At 36.8% G+C, this 12,709-nt stretch overlaps 2 protein-coding genes and 1 pseudogene across 2 annotated transcripts; 1 reads left to right on the top strand and 2 right to left on the bottom strand.

Annotated features, from left to right (window-relative positions):
* The first annotated feature begins 314 nt into the window (after positions 1–314).
* Positions 315–1,175, top strand: LOC120202809 (annotated as a pseudogene).
* Positions 1,176–1,584: 409 nt separating this feature from the next.
* Positions 1,585–5,734, bottom strand: LOC120189179 (putative E3 ubiquitin-protein ligase LIN). The gene is made up of 8 exons (XM_039192539.1): positions 5,437–5,734; positions 4,131–5,389; positions 3,693–3,972; positions 2,948–3,596; positions 2,672–2,816; positions 2,302–2,559; positions 1,893–2,202; positions 1,585–1,706 (listed from the first exon to the last, which is right to left on the bottom strand). The coding sequence occupies exons 1-8, from the start codon at positions 5,732–5,734 to the stop codon at positions 1,585–1,587; spliced, it is 3,321 nt and encodes a 1,106-aa protein (XP_039048470.1).
* A 3,260-nt stretch (positions 5,735–8,994) lies between these two features.
* Positions 8,995–10,752, bottom strand: LOC120202788 (beta-amyrin 28-monooxygenase-like). Its single transcript, XM_039203162.1, has 3 exons — positions 9,756–10,752; positions 9,480–9,667; positions 8,995–9,413 (listed from the first exon to the last, which is right to left on the bottom strand). The coding sequence occupies exons 1-3, from the start codon at positions 10,717–10,719 to the stop codon at positions 9,105–9,107; spliced, it is 1,461 nt and encodes a 486-aa protein (XP_039059093.1). The 5' UTR covers positions 10,720–10,752; the 3' UTR covers positions 8,995–9,104.
* Positions 10,753–12,709: the final 1,957 nt, after the last annotated feature.

Below are 12,709 nucleotides of genomic sequence, written 5' to 3'. Positions count from 1 at the left end.
TTGATAATGCTATTATTATTGTTATAGCTATCAGTGTTACACTTGTTGGCTGCCTGATCTTGAAAATTTTTCTCCTATCAAACTCTCCAGTTTTACAACTTAGTAGGGGGAGGAAATAACCACTAGATTGAAGTCTCAAAATTATGACTTTTTTCTTCCCGAAGTTGCTATTGTTTAATGGGATTATTGATTTGATTGGTTCTGGGAAATTATAAAGGGTTGTGGCATGTTCTTAGTATTGCATGAGTTTACAAATGCTTGAAATGCTTGAAGAGCCTTGATCAATCCATAATTTTATGAAGTTTCACTGTGTTTATATATATAATAACTGATACTTGATATTATAGCATTAGTAAAATTGTATTTCATTGATGTTTGCCTGATACATGAGTTTTGTCCACAGCACTTCTGGGTGCCCGTTTGGTGTGAGCTGTCACTTCTTGCACTATGTTCCTGGTGGCATCAAAGTGGCGTCTCAGATGCTTGGTAGCAACCCAGCTTTTCCTACCGCTTCCATAAATACAGCAGTTCCACTGTCCTTCCCCGAGGCTCATCTCCTCCAGCTGTGAAAACCCGTTTGTACAACAAATTCAGCAGCCCTGAAGGTTGCAAGTACGGTGACAAGTGCCATTTTGCCCATGGGGAGTGGGAGCTTGGCAAGCGAATTGGTCCTTCTTATGAAGATCCTCGTGCTATGGGATCTATGCCAGGAAGGATGGCTGGTAGGATGGAGCCACCCTCACAGGGTCTTGGTGCTGCAGCCGGCTTTGGAGCATCTGCCACTGCCAAGATCAGCATTGATGCATCTCTTGCAGGAGCTATCATTGGTAAAAATGGTGTGAACTCGAAGCATATTTATTGTGTTACGGGAGCTAAGTTTTCCATTAAGAGACAACGAGTCAGATCCTAGTTCCAAGAACATTGAGCTGGAGGGAACATTTGATCAGATCAATCAAGCTAGTGCAATGGTTCGAGAACTCATTTTAAATGTTAGTTCATCCTTTGGAAATAGCAAGAAGAATCCTACTATTGGTGGCTCGAGTTCAGCTAACAACTTCAGGACTAAGCTTTGCTAGAGCTTTTCCAAAGGATCCTGCACTTTTGGTGATAGGTGTCATTTTGCTCATGGAGCTGAAGAGCTACGCAAAGCTGGAATATGATTTCCTCATGTTTTATGTTAGGTAAAAACATTTTTCTGTTTATTTTGCTGTACTATGAGTTTTTGTTTTTTCCGAATATAATGGTAGCTTGAAGTCTCAATTTTCTTGTTTTCTTTTCTAATGTTTGACGATTTTTTCCATGCATACCTAATCTAACTTACCTGCTGGCGACCATCCATCCATTATTGCTCGAAAATGAGTCTACTGTTCAGAAGAACAACTAAAGACATTACTTCTTTTGACAATGTCACAGTATTTTTCCTAATATGTGATGAAATTTCCATAAATAGTTGTTCTAAGAATCAATTAGAAAACTAAAAAACTTTCTCTACATGTTTACAGCAGTATATGACATTTAAAAAACAGAAATATATTCGAAACTTTAAAGCTGTGAAGCGACAAATCAGCATCTTCTTCCTGGAATTTAGAGGTCTGTAGTACAATAAATTATGCCATGTAGCTCCTTTGCTGTCCATGTTACATCAGCAAGGCTTCTTAGAGGGCTCGCCATATCTTCTGCAATCGTCATTAGCAGGACCCTGTATTCTGCAACTCATAATATAGATGGTCATGTTATTCGTTTAAACCACAGCCTGAACTTAATTGTTTCAAATCCGAACCACTTATAGTTTCCGTAAGCCAATTCCTCTGGTTTGAAAAAGATGGTTAAATATATTAAGGGCATGAGTGAGGGCCGAAATTAAAGAAACGTAGTGAAGAATATTTTCTAACCTGGGATTTTACTTAAGTTCAGCAAAGACATCGAAGCAAAAATCTTGTGGTGAACTTGTGCACCACTTTCAAGGTTTTGTTTGAGCTGGGAGATAAGAGTGCATAAGGTCTGCTGCAACTTGGTATCATCAGTTGGTGATTGTAATACGCCGGTCAACCATGCTACAGTTGCTAGGCAAGCAGTCACCAAATCCCCGTTTCCCGAGCCTAAACAGCTGGAAATAGCCTCTAAAAATGACTTGTTGCCGCTTCGAACTAGTGATGCCAACAAATTCCTCAACCACTCCGCAATGGCATGTTCTTCATCTTCCTGGTTATTATAGAAGAATGGACAATTACACCAGTCTCATATGAATATTATGGAATAAAGGAGAAATAATGGTGAATGGAACTTAGAGATGAAACTTACTGATAGAGTACTGTCACCAATATCTAAATCTGCTTCTTTTTCGATAGAGTTAGCTTCACGGCCATCTTTGAACCCAGCTACATTCAGAATCCAGTCCTCTGTCAATAACTTCCCCGACAAAGAAAAACGTCCTCCCAGGATAAGTAGTGCTCTGCAACATTTTTCTCGAACCTCCTCATCGATTAAGCTGCTATCCAGTGCTTCTGTAATGGCATCAACAGCCTGATGTCTGTATAAGCCATATTTTTTAGGATCTACCTGCAGTACATGTTAATCGCAGTTAAAATGAAAAGAAAATAAGAGATTCAATAATATGAAGAAAAAAAATGAATCAACATATACAATATACTACTAAATCTAATAAGCTTACCAGCAGATCTATGTTCAACAACAGTGTGGCAACCAAGGGTCTTTGTACAAGAGGAGAATTTTGGAGATAATCATGAATAGCATGCATAGTATTCGTTATATCTTCATCCTGCAAGTCACTTAGTAGTAGTGGGACATCTTTCCTCCTGATAACGTGAAAACGAGACCCAGAATCAGTGATAGAACAGACGGCGCTCACCCGAATCAATATCGAATGAAATCTCTCATTCTTCACTCATAACTAGGCCATGCTTTCATAAATTTAAATATCACAAACCTGCTCAAGCATATCAGTTCTGTCAGTAACAACACTGCATTTGTCCTCGAATTTACTTGCTTGCTGCAAACCAGCTCGAATAGACACTGTTTGTTAATGTCTCTCGCTATTTGATATCTGCAGACTGAATCTGCTTCGATGCAACAGGAAAGAAGTGTTGCGCCGCATACGTTCTCTTCCATGTTTCCTGGTTTAAACCTTTGAATGAGAAATGGCAAAGCTCCGAGAGAAATAAGGTGTTTGGTATTCATTATTCTTTCTTCTTTGCTTAAAGTGGCAAGAAACTGGTCTAAAATGAATACAGCCGTTTCCCCCCTCCTTGGTAACCCAAGTTCCTTCGAATTACCAACTATATGAAAGGCCAATGCCAAGTTTTTGGTACAATTTTCCGATTTCCATCTGTCGATTACACATTTCAAAACAACGTTGGTATGCGGCACCGACAGATAATCCAATGATTTCCCTGTTACTGGAAAGGTTTTTTTCCCCTGATTGAACCACTCCTTGATGGCCACTCTCTCAAAGGTTTGACCCGTCTCCAGAGTCACCGGGTCTTCGAACAACTTTCCTGTCAGAGGACAAATAAAGTCCTTGTGTATGCTTGAGATTAAGGATTCTTCATCAGAACATCCATAAGTTTCATACAACTCTGCATCGAGACAAGATCAACATGAGCAATCAATTTGAAACCATGAATATAAAGCAAAACCACACAAGCATTCATAACGTTTTCCCTTCAACTTACCTCCACTAAAGTTTGGAAGACCGGAGAGAGTAAGATCATCCGTGATCTTAGTTCGTCGCAACTGAAATGCCGATTTTGCTAACCTTTTAAGTATGAGTTCGTTGGCAGTTAAAGGAACAGGTGCATGTAGCTCATCGTACTCGTGTGCAGTTGTCTTCCATACGTTATAAGCTTCTTTTTCTTGCAGCATGCTCAGTCCTGGCAGTCTCCATTCTTCCTCAGCTGTTGAGGAGATGCCATCTTCCTGCACCATAGTTAAATAAGCTTCATTTCTAATTGCCTAGTTCTGCATCTCGAGAAATCTTATCAGAGTCTCACCGGTATACGAACCGTATTTTCTACTCGGTAACAAATATTTGTTGAAAGCAAGACAAAATGGACCACAAGAGTTTGAAAAGAACAAAAAATGAGGGTTTATATTTGTTAAAAGTTGCTTACAAGAGAGGATGCATCATCCTGCAGACTTCTGTAGGAAGCTTCGCCATTATGTTGGCATGGATATTTCACCGTCTCTGAAGAGCACGTTAATGTTTGTTTAACATAAATAGAAGAGCTACCTGAGCTTTTCCCGCATGTATCGTAGTAATGTAACTCGTTATCTCTGGTTTCCTCTAGTCCGGGTTTACTGGATCGTCCGAATACAGCATCATATAGCTTTTTACTCACCATCGGCTGAGGTGAGAAAGGACTAGTTGTACTAGCTAGATCTGGAGAATGAGCAAGTGAATCCTCTTGCTGAATTTTTTGGACGAATACGGACGGAACATGGATGGAAGGGAAAGAAGGAGCTTCAATCCCCTCGGTGAGCCAATCCTTGTAATAAGAAGCTAATTGGTAAGTGCTAGAATCCAAGGTTTCATTGTACACTTTCTCAATAAGCTTCAGTTTCCGCTCCCTGCTTGGTGCATCTGATAGAGAACTAGCTTCCTGATAGTACCAAGCCTCGAGATGTGAAAGATGTGGACGAAACAAATCATCCCACAGTTCGGGCAAGAGATTCGTCCGTGCTTGAGAAGGTGAATCTCTAAACACTTGCAGAAGATGCCTAGCCGAAACCCTGTCCTTCTTTTGTAGCTTATATATCACACTGAGGTAAAGATGAGCACATGAGGAAAGCACTGCATTCGGAAAACCGCTCGTGAAGCTGTCCTTCAAGTCATTCGAATTCAAGCCGGTTATAACTCTAAGCTGCAATGAAGCTTTTTTCAGTTCTTTTGCACTGATAGACTCTGTAACGGCTTTTTCTACTGTCTCGATTGCTTGCTCAAGATTGAGAATGACTTTGTCTTCAATGTCATAGTCGTCTAGTCCGATAAAGTCGAGGGAGGAGAAACATTTGAGACGAAGGACATTGCGGAATTCCTTTTCTCGGAGAAAGCGTTTAATATAGCTGCATAAGATGGATACAATTGCTTGAACAGCAACTTCATCAAGGGCAGGTTGAGGAATAGTTGGTACCGGATCATCATGCTTTTCGCGGTGGCCATCTTTAAGGCTTTTTCGATTCCGTGAACCTCTATTAGCATTGTCAAATGCAGCATCCTGCAGCTTCAAGTTGTTTCGATGCGTATCACTATAGCTTCTTCGACCGAGTAGGTATTTAGTAGAAGCATTATCCTTCCTTTTATCTCGTCTCTCTAAACTATGCTGCCCGACATTAGCGAATACATCCTTCACTCTCTCAGTTTCTTCGACTCCTACCTCAATGATCTCGTTTCCCGAAAATCGTTCTCTCGCCGATCACTATCACAGCCTCTTTCAAGCCTGTTTTTATTTCCATTTTTCATTTCAGCATATAGTGTCTCTTTTCTAACAAGATAATCTCTTGGCCTCCTATGCGTGGTGCTATCGCTACTCGACAATTCGCCCTTTGAGCTGTACCGAGATACATCGGACCTCGTCCTCTCGGTCTTCGCTCTGTTACTAAACGCCGAATCCGACTTGCTCGAAGCCTCTAACCTGACGGATAATATCGACCTCGTAACCGAAGTCCTTCCTCTAAACCCTTCCTCTGCAAGAAGCTCCTCCAAAGATGATGCCATTTCTTTATACTGTTAATAGTCCCTCTTGTATGCTAAACCCTGTTGCAAAGAAAGACTGGCACCAGAAATAGATACAAATTCAGTTCATCTGAGAATACATTCATTTTAACTATTAGAGGGGCATTTCACTTGTAAATGCATGCATTTGGCCAAACGAGAAACACTGTACTCATTAAACATGCAAAACAACAAAGATAAATATGATGGAACTACCTAAGCTACCATAATAAAGTAGGCATTAAACGCCAATCGGCAATACTTTGCGTCATAATGGTGAAAAATACCATTAGAAACCATAAGCAGTAACTAAAAAGTAGATACAAATACTTACTTTCGAAAAGAATGGAATATATAAGCAGGAGATGCTGAGGGAAGAAAACCCATGGGGACATGGGATACATGCATACATCTATCTATCTATATATATTGGGATACATGCATGCATACATCTATCTATCTATCTATATATATTGGGATACATACATACATTCATCTATAATATATATATGTTGGGATACATACATACATACATACATACATACATACATGCACACATATCTCTCTCTCTATAAATATATATATATATATATATATATATATATATATGAACGATAACAGTGGGTATCAAGGCAAGAGTGGAAGGCTTCAAGACTGACAAATGAAAGCAGACAAAATGGAAGCTTTTTCGTTTGTGTGTGTGCGATGTCAACAGTATCTAATATATTCCATATTTCCTTTTTTTGTTTGTTAATTAATGATTTCAACAGTTAACTGCCGCCCTTGATGGCTTCATTTTTGCCTGCATATGAAAGTTGTTTTAACAAAAGGTTTTAATGTATTATATCATATATTTTTAATTAATATTTAAATAAATAATTTAACACGTATACAAATAAGCCAAGATGATATAAAATTGTTTATAAACAATTACTTTTACAATTTTTTTTTTGCAATCTGACATTCTAGCATCATATAAAATTAAAAAGAATTAATTTTAATTTAATTAAAATAAAACATGTCTAGTTTCTCACACACACTAAACGTCACTATAAATATCTCAAACTAGTATCGAAAAAAGAGACGAACTTTCTACATTCTACCTATCTTCATCTTCTTATCATTTTCTCACATAAAAATCAATAATCATTTCTTTACTACTCGCGACTCTCCATTAAAATAAGAAAGAATACACATTCAACAGATTATGAACACAAACTTATTGTCACCGATAAACTTAAAGAAATTGGAAGGTTAAATTATTAAAATACATAAACCCTAAAATCTAAATTGAACGTCGCAACTTTTATGTTTTTAAGAAAAGGTTACGTCTGTCTTGTAGTAATGAGTTTGATACGCAAAATCCATATAGTGAAAGAGACAACGAAGAGTGTAAAACAATATAGGCAAAGATTTATGTTTTCTCCAAGTTTCTGGTTGTATCTTTATGATTGAAGGCAATCAATTACAAAAATAATACTTAGTGTCGGAATTTTGTTGAATTTGATTCATTCTATAATGACGAGTGCGCATTACATGAATTTCTATTTTCTTAATGGGTTAATTTCAAGGTAACATCAAAAGAAACGGATGAACGGACAAGAAGGAAAGAAGTAGAATAAAGAAAAGGGTAAATGACACTGTTTCTCACTGAACTATACTCTCTCCTATTTTCCTCATCCAAATTTCAAAATGCTCAATTTGCTTACTGAACTTATATATTGAATCAGTTTGATCACTCTCCCGTTTTCTTTCTAACGTCTGGATGATGTTGCAAACTTTTTTTTAATATAAAATAGTTAAAAATATTAAATGAAAACAGAAGGTGGTCGGATGCCACGTCGACCAACGTTGACCGTCGTAAATGGTGACCGTTTGGTACTAAATTTCATGGGTCGCTTCAACCTCAACATCGTGAGTCCGAATCCGACCTCCATTTGTTGGAAGTTGCTCCGAAGTCCACGAATTTGAGATTAAAAATAAGGAAGCCAAAAAGTTTAAGTCGAAATTCACGCGTCTTGGGACATTTTCCGGTGAAACAACCACCAGATTCCGACTCAAAAGGTCGAGATGAACCGACCCATGAAATTTGGGACCGAACAACCACCATCAACAATGGTGGCCGGAATGAAAATGACATGGTGACCGATAGAGAGAAAATGAAGAATAGAAGGAAAAAGGGTAAATTACACAATTCCTCCCTGAACTTTACTCTCTCTCCTATTTTACTCAATGTACTTTCAATATAGGATTCGAAACGATGTCGTTTTGGTATATATTTTAGTTTTTCAAAACGACGACATTTTGATGCTTGTTGCACATCATAACGCCGTTAAATAATTAACGGAAGAGTGAGAAAAATGATTCAATTTGTAAAGTTCAGTGAGCAAATTGAGCAAATTAAAAGTTGGGTGAGGAAAATAGGAAAGAGTATAGTTGAGTGAGAAACGGTGTAATTTACCCTAAAGAAAAAAGAAAATAATAAAGTTCTTTTGATCTTAGAAAATAGAGACTACTTTTATCTTTATTCTCTTAAAAATATGAATTTTAAAAATGAATTTTTTTATTTGTACAATTAAAAAATGAAAATAAGAAAATAAAAAAATTGAAAACATACACAAAAATATGTTTTCAATATCTCAACTAAAATTATTAAAAAATTTAGAAAATAAAAAATATGAATCGTTCTTAAAATATTTTTATTTTAATAGTATTGATTTTTTTTATTTTAATATAAGTTTAAATAAAAGTACATTTTTAATTATTACTTAAGTCGTTTGATATATCAAATATGTTACAACTGGCGTGAGGCTAATGTCTTATTATTTAAGCCTAGAAGTGAAACAATCAGATGGTGATATATTCATCTTGCAAGAAGGTTATGTAAACAAGTGTTGAAGAAATTTAATATGTTTAATTGTAATCTTGTTGATACTGTGGAGTAAAATTGTAAAAGTTTGAGGACGAAGCATAGAAAGAATCAACTCTGACTACAAATCTTGTGAAGCTCGGGTTTATGAAAACTCAAGATCAAGTGATGAATTGCCATGCATGATACTAGAATCCATGAACACTGAGATCCATGAATGTATTTAATTAAGTCCAATAATCACCTGCAACCTCTATATAAAGACTGGTAAGTGATGAAACATTATTAACAAGCAAGCAAATAATACAACAACTTAAAGTAAATGTGATTGAGTTGTAGGTTCTTTTAAAACTAATGTTTATTCAATGGCCAAACCACAGTCTTTTTGGGCAGTAATACATACATCTTACACGTACAAGCACTTTGCATCAGTGTTTTTGTAGGCAACAGCAGCTAGCACTTACTAAACTTCAGAGAAACGAGAAAATGGACGGTGAAAACCATTTAGGCTGTGGCGGTTGTTTGAGGGAAGAGGCGAGTTTGCAGGCCTTTCCCCGGAATTGGAATTGGGTCTACAATGATGTTCTCATGAGGAAGAAGCTTCTCCCATTTGTACCTCTTGATAATATGGTGCATGAAAACTTGTATTTCCAGGCGAGCATACTCCTTCCCGGGGCACATTCTCGGTCCTCCTCCGAACGGAACGTACGTGTAAGGAGCCGGTCCGTTTCCTTCGAACCTCGATGGATCGAACTTCTTAGGCTCCGGGAAGCATTCTGGACTTCTATGGGTTGAATGCGTACTCCAGTACAACTATATACACAAACGTTATTATAGATAGATAGATAGATTGATAGATAAATCAATTCACGAACTGACCTTCCAACCCTTTGGAATGGCGAAGCCATCATATATGAATTCATCGAGGGCTTCTCTAAAAGCTCCTTGGAGAGGAGGAGCAAGACGCGTTACTTCACATGCTACGTTCCATGAGTACTTCATCTTTTGAATGTCTTCCCAATTCAGCAGCTCTCCCGGGGCTTTTGATTCTGCTATCTCCATTTGCTCTGCATATGTAATTCTTTAATTAAACACACTTTTATCCCTTGATATTCATGATTAATTAAAATTTACCAAAATTTCTAAGAGATTTACCTTTCAGCACTTTGTGGTAGATCTCGGGTAGCTCAGCAAGGTACTTGACAACGAAAGTGATGGCAGCAGTTGCAGTATCGTGTCCACCGATAAGCAAACCAAGAATCTTATCTGCAATATCCATTTCATTCATGTATTTTCCATTCTCGTCACACGTTAACAGCATATGTGACAGTATGTCTTGCGTGGGGGAGGCTTTTTGCTCGGCCAGATCGATCTTCCTTCGTCTGATAATGGCACCCAATTCTTGCCTTACCATGTTCAAAGCCTTGATGGCACGGTTGAACGGTGTTCCGGGCAAGTCGATGGGGATCGATATAACACCGGAGGCCAAAACGTTAAACGGACGTGCCAATCGCGCGACGTGTTCGGGTTCCTCCATGCTCAAGAACACCTTGTTCGCCATCCAGAAGGTGTAGTTCTTCGCCAGTGGGAGCATGGATACTTGTGATTGCCCTTCCCAATAAGTTTCGAAGTGTCTTTGTGCGATGGAATCCATCATGCCTACGTATCTGTGCAAGGCCTCCGGTTTGAGGAAATTAGGGAGCAGCTTCCTCATCTTCTTAGACTCCTCCGTCGAAGACGTCTGCATGGAGGAAGGGAATATCTTGTTGACGGAGTCCGGCCACCACGCGGTGACAAGCTTGTTCTCATTCGAGAACAAGAACTTGTTCCCGGCCGCGCCACAGAAAACAGCCATGGGCTTTCCTAGTATCGATGTTTTAAACACTAAAGAGCGGTACTTGGCCATCCTATAATATATGAACTTCTGAGGGTGACCATTTCGACCCGTCGACAGAAACTCCAGGCTCTCGCCGATGAACTGCAAGCCTGTTCGGCCTACTGGAAGCCTTGTGTTGGAACAACAACCATTGGTCTCCCGGGTGGAGGAAAAGAGAGCCAAAAGCGAAAAGGTGACAAATAGAATGAAAAAAGTGAAACCACATAGGAAAAATAACTCCATATTTTCAGTTGCCAGGCTTTTGAGATGATGCAATAAAGGAGATTATCATACGCACATATTTATATGTGCTAAGATGCGGTTTTTATTTTTTCATAGATTTTAATTTTTTTATATAATTTAAATATATTTTTTTAAAAATATTTAATTTTATTCTTTTAAATTTTTATAATTTCGTACCGTTCTTGATTACACATGTAGGTTAAGCTGATGGAAGAAGTTTTCAAGTTTAATAACCATTTTAAAAAATTGTAGAGAGTGGAAAATTCAGCTTTCGTGCTTTGATTTAATTAATTAGTCAATAACTTCCAGTATACTCTGATAGATAATTTCACGTTGAGGGCATGCAACTTGTATTATTATTATTTCTTTGTTTTGTTTTAGGGTTTCTCTATCCAAAGATTAACCAACCATGTCGAACAAAACACGTTGGCACAAGTTCATACACTCCAAATGATCCACTTCATTGGGCTATTTACAATTAATGCCACATGAATGATCATTTTAGTTTCATTATTGGTATATCAAAAACTTATATCATCAAATATTGATAACATTAGTACATTGCCCCCTACAGTAGGGTACACATGCTCCTCCAGTTCCTTGCATCATCCAGTTGGGAAAGGCGAGAAGGAAAATGAAGGCGAGAAAATAACTACCATACAATTTTTATAAATTAATATTTTTTAAAATAATAATTTTTTTAATTTTGATTTGAACTCAAATTTAAATTAATGATTTTGATAAATTAGTAAGATAATAGTTTTTCAAAAGATTTATATAAAAATATAATATATTTAATTTTATAAATTAATAGTTCTATTAAATTATAAATATAACTAGTAAAGTACGATTCTATTATTGTTTGTTTCTTCTTAAAATTTAAATCTAATTGTATTAAATTTCTAATTTTTTTAATGCATCCAAAAGTTTCGATGTTACGTACTCATACTGCTATAAAAAATATAAACAATTATTGCTATTATAAGTATTTCCTTATTATAAAGATATTGTATCATTGTATCATCTTAAGTAAGATTTTCAGTAATACTAATTATAATTTTTTAAACTTTAAATATGTATTATTTTCACCGATTAATCTAATAGTTGATTGAAAACATCATCAATAAAATTTGACAATTTTACCGAAATATCACCATGATATGTAATAATTACTTGTCAGACACCCTTTCTTCTAATTTTATCGATCTAGCACTCTTTATGACAAGGCACGGGTCGTCATCCGCGCCTTTGCGGGGTTTCGTCCGAGCTGGTGCCATGTCATAAAAGGCGCGGATGGTCATCCGCACCTTATCCAAGCTGGCGCCACGTAAGGACAGGTGCGGATCGCCATTATTCGCCTTTCTAGGGTTTCTGACATGCGTCAGTAAGACGCAAATCACCATTCGCTACTTCCATTAATACCCCGACCGATCACACCTCCCACATTTATGGGAAATTCGACTAACCCCTCATCTCTTCCTATAAATACCCCCATCCCCTCCTATAAATACCCCCATCCCCTCTTCATTCAAACACAAATATCCAAATCCTCTCAAAACTCAAATTCTCTCATTATTCTAAGTATAATTTTTTCTATTAAGGAAGTAAAATAATTTTATTTTATTATAATAAATCAATAATTTATTATTTTATTAAATTTTATTATATTAACTTTTTATTATTTTTTGCAGTTATAAAATGGAAGGCGGTTTGCTATATTTAGATGGACATCATATCTCGAGGCATTTTACTGATACGATAATAATTTTAAATTCTATTTTAATTTTAATTATTGTTAATATTTTATTTATTTAATTATTTAGTATTAGTTTATATTTTAATTTCTATAATATTTATTAAATTAGGAGATATATCGTACATTAGATCCCTTCATTCGTAATCTTAAGTTAGATATACCTACCCGTGTATGGCCGTATTTAGTTGAGGTTGTATTCGGTTACGTAGAAAAATATGAAGGGAACTGTAACCT

Source organism: Hibiscus syriacus, unplaced genomic scaffold (assembly GCF_006381635.1).
Source record: "Hibiscus syriacus cultivar Baekdansim isolate YM2019G1 unplaced genomic scaffold, ASM638163v2 tig00000340_pilon, whole genome shotgun sequence".
Lineage (NCBI taxonomy): Eukaryota > Viridiplantae > Streptophyta > Magnoliopsida > Malvales > Malvaceae > Hibiscus > Hibiscus syriacus.
This window is presented reverse-complemented; position numbering and strand designations above follow the sequence as displayed.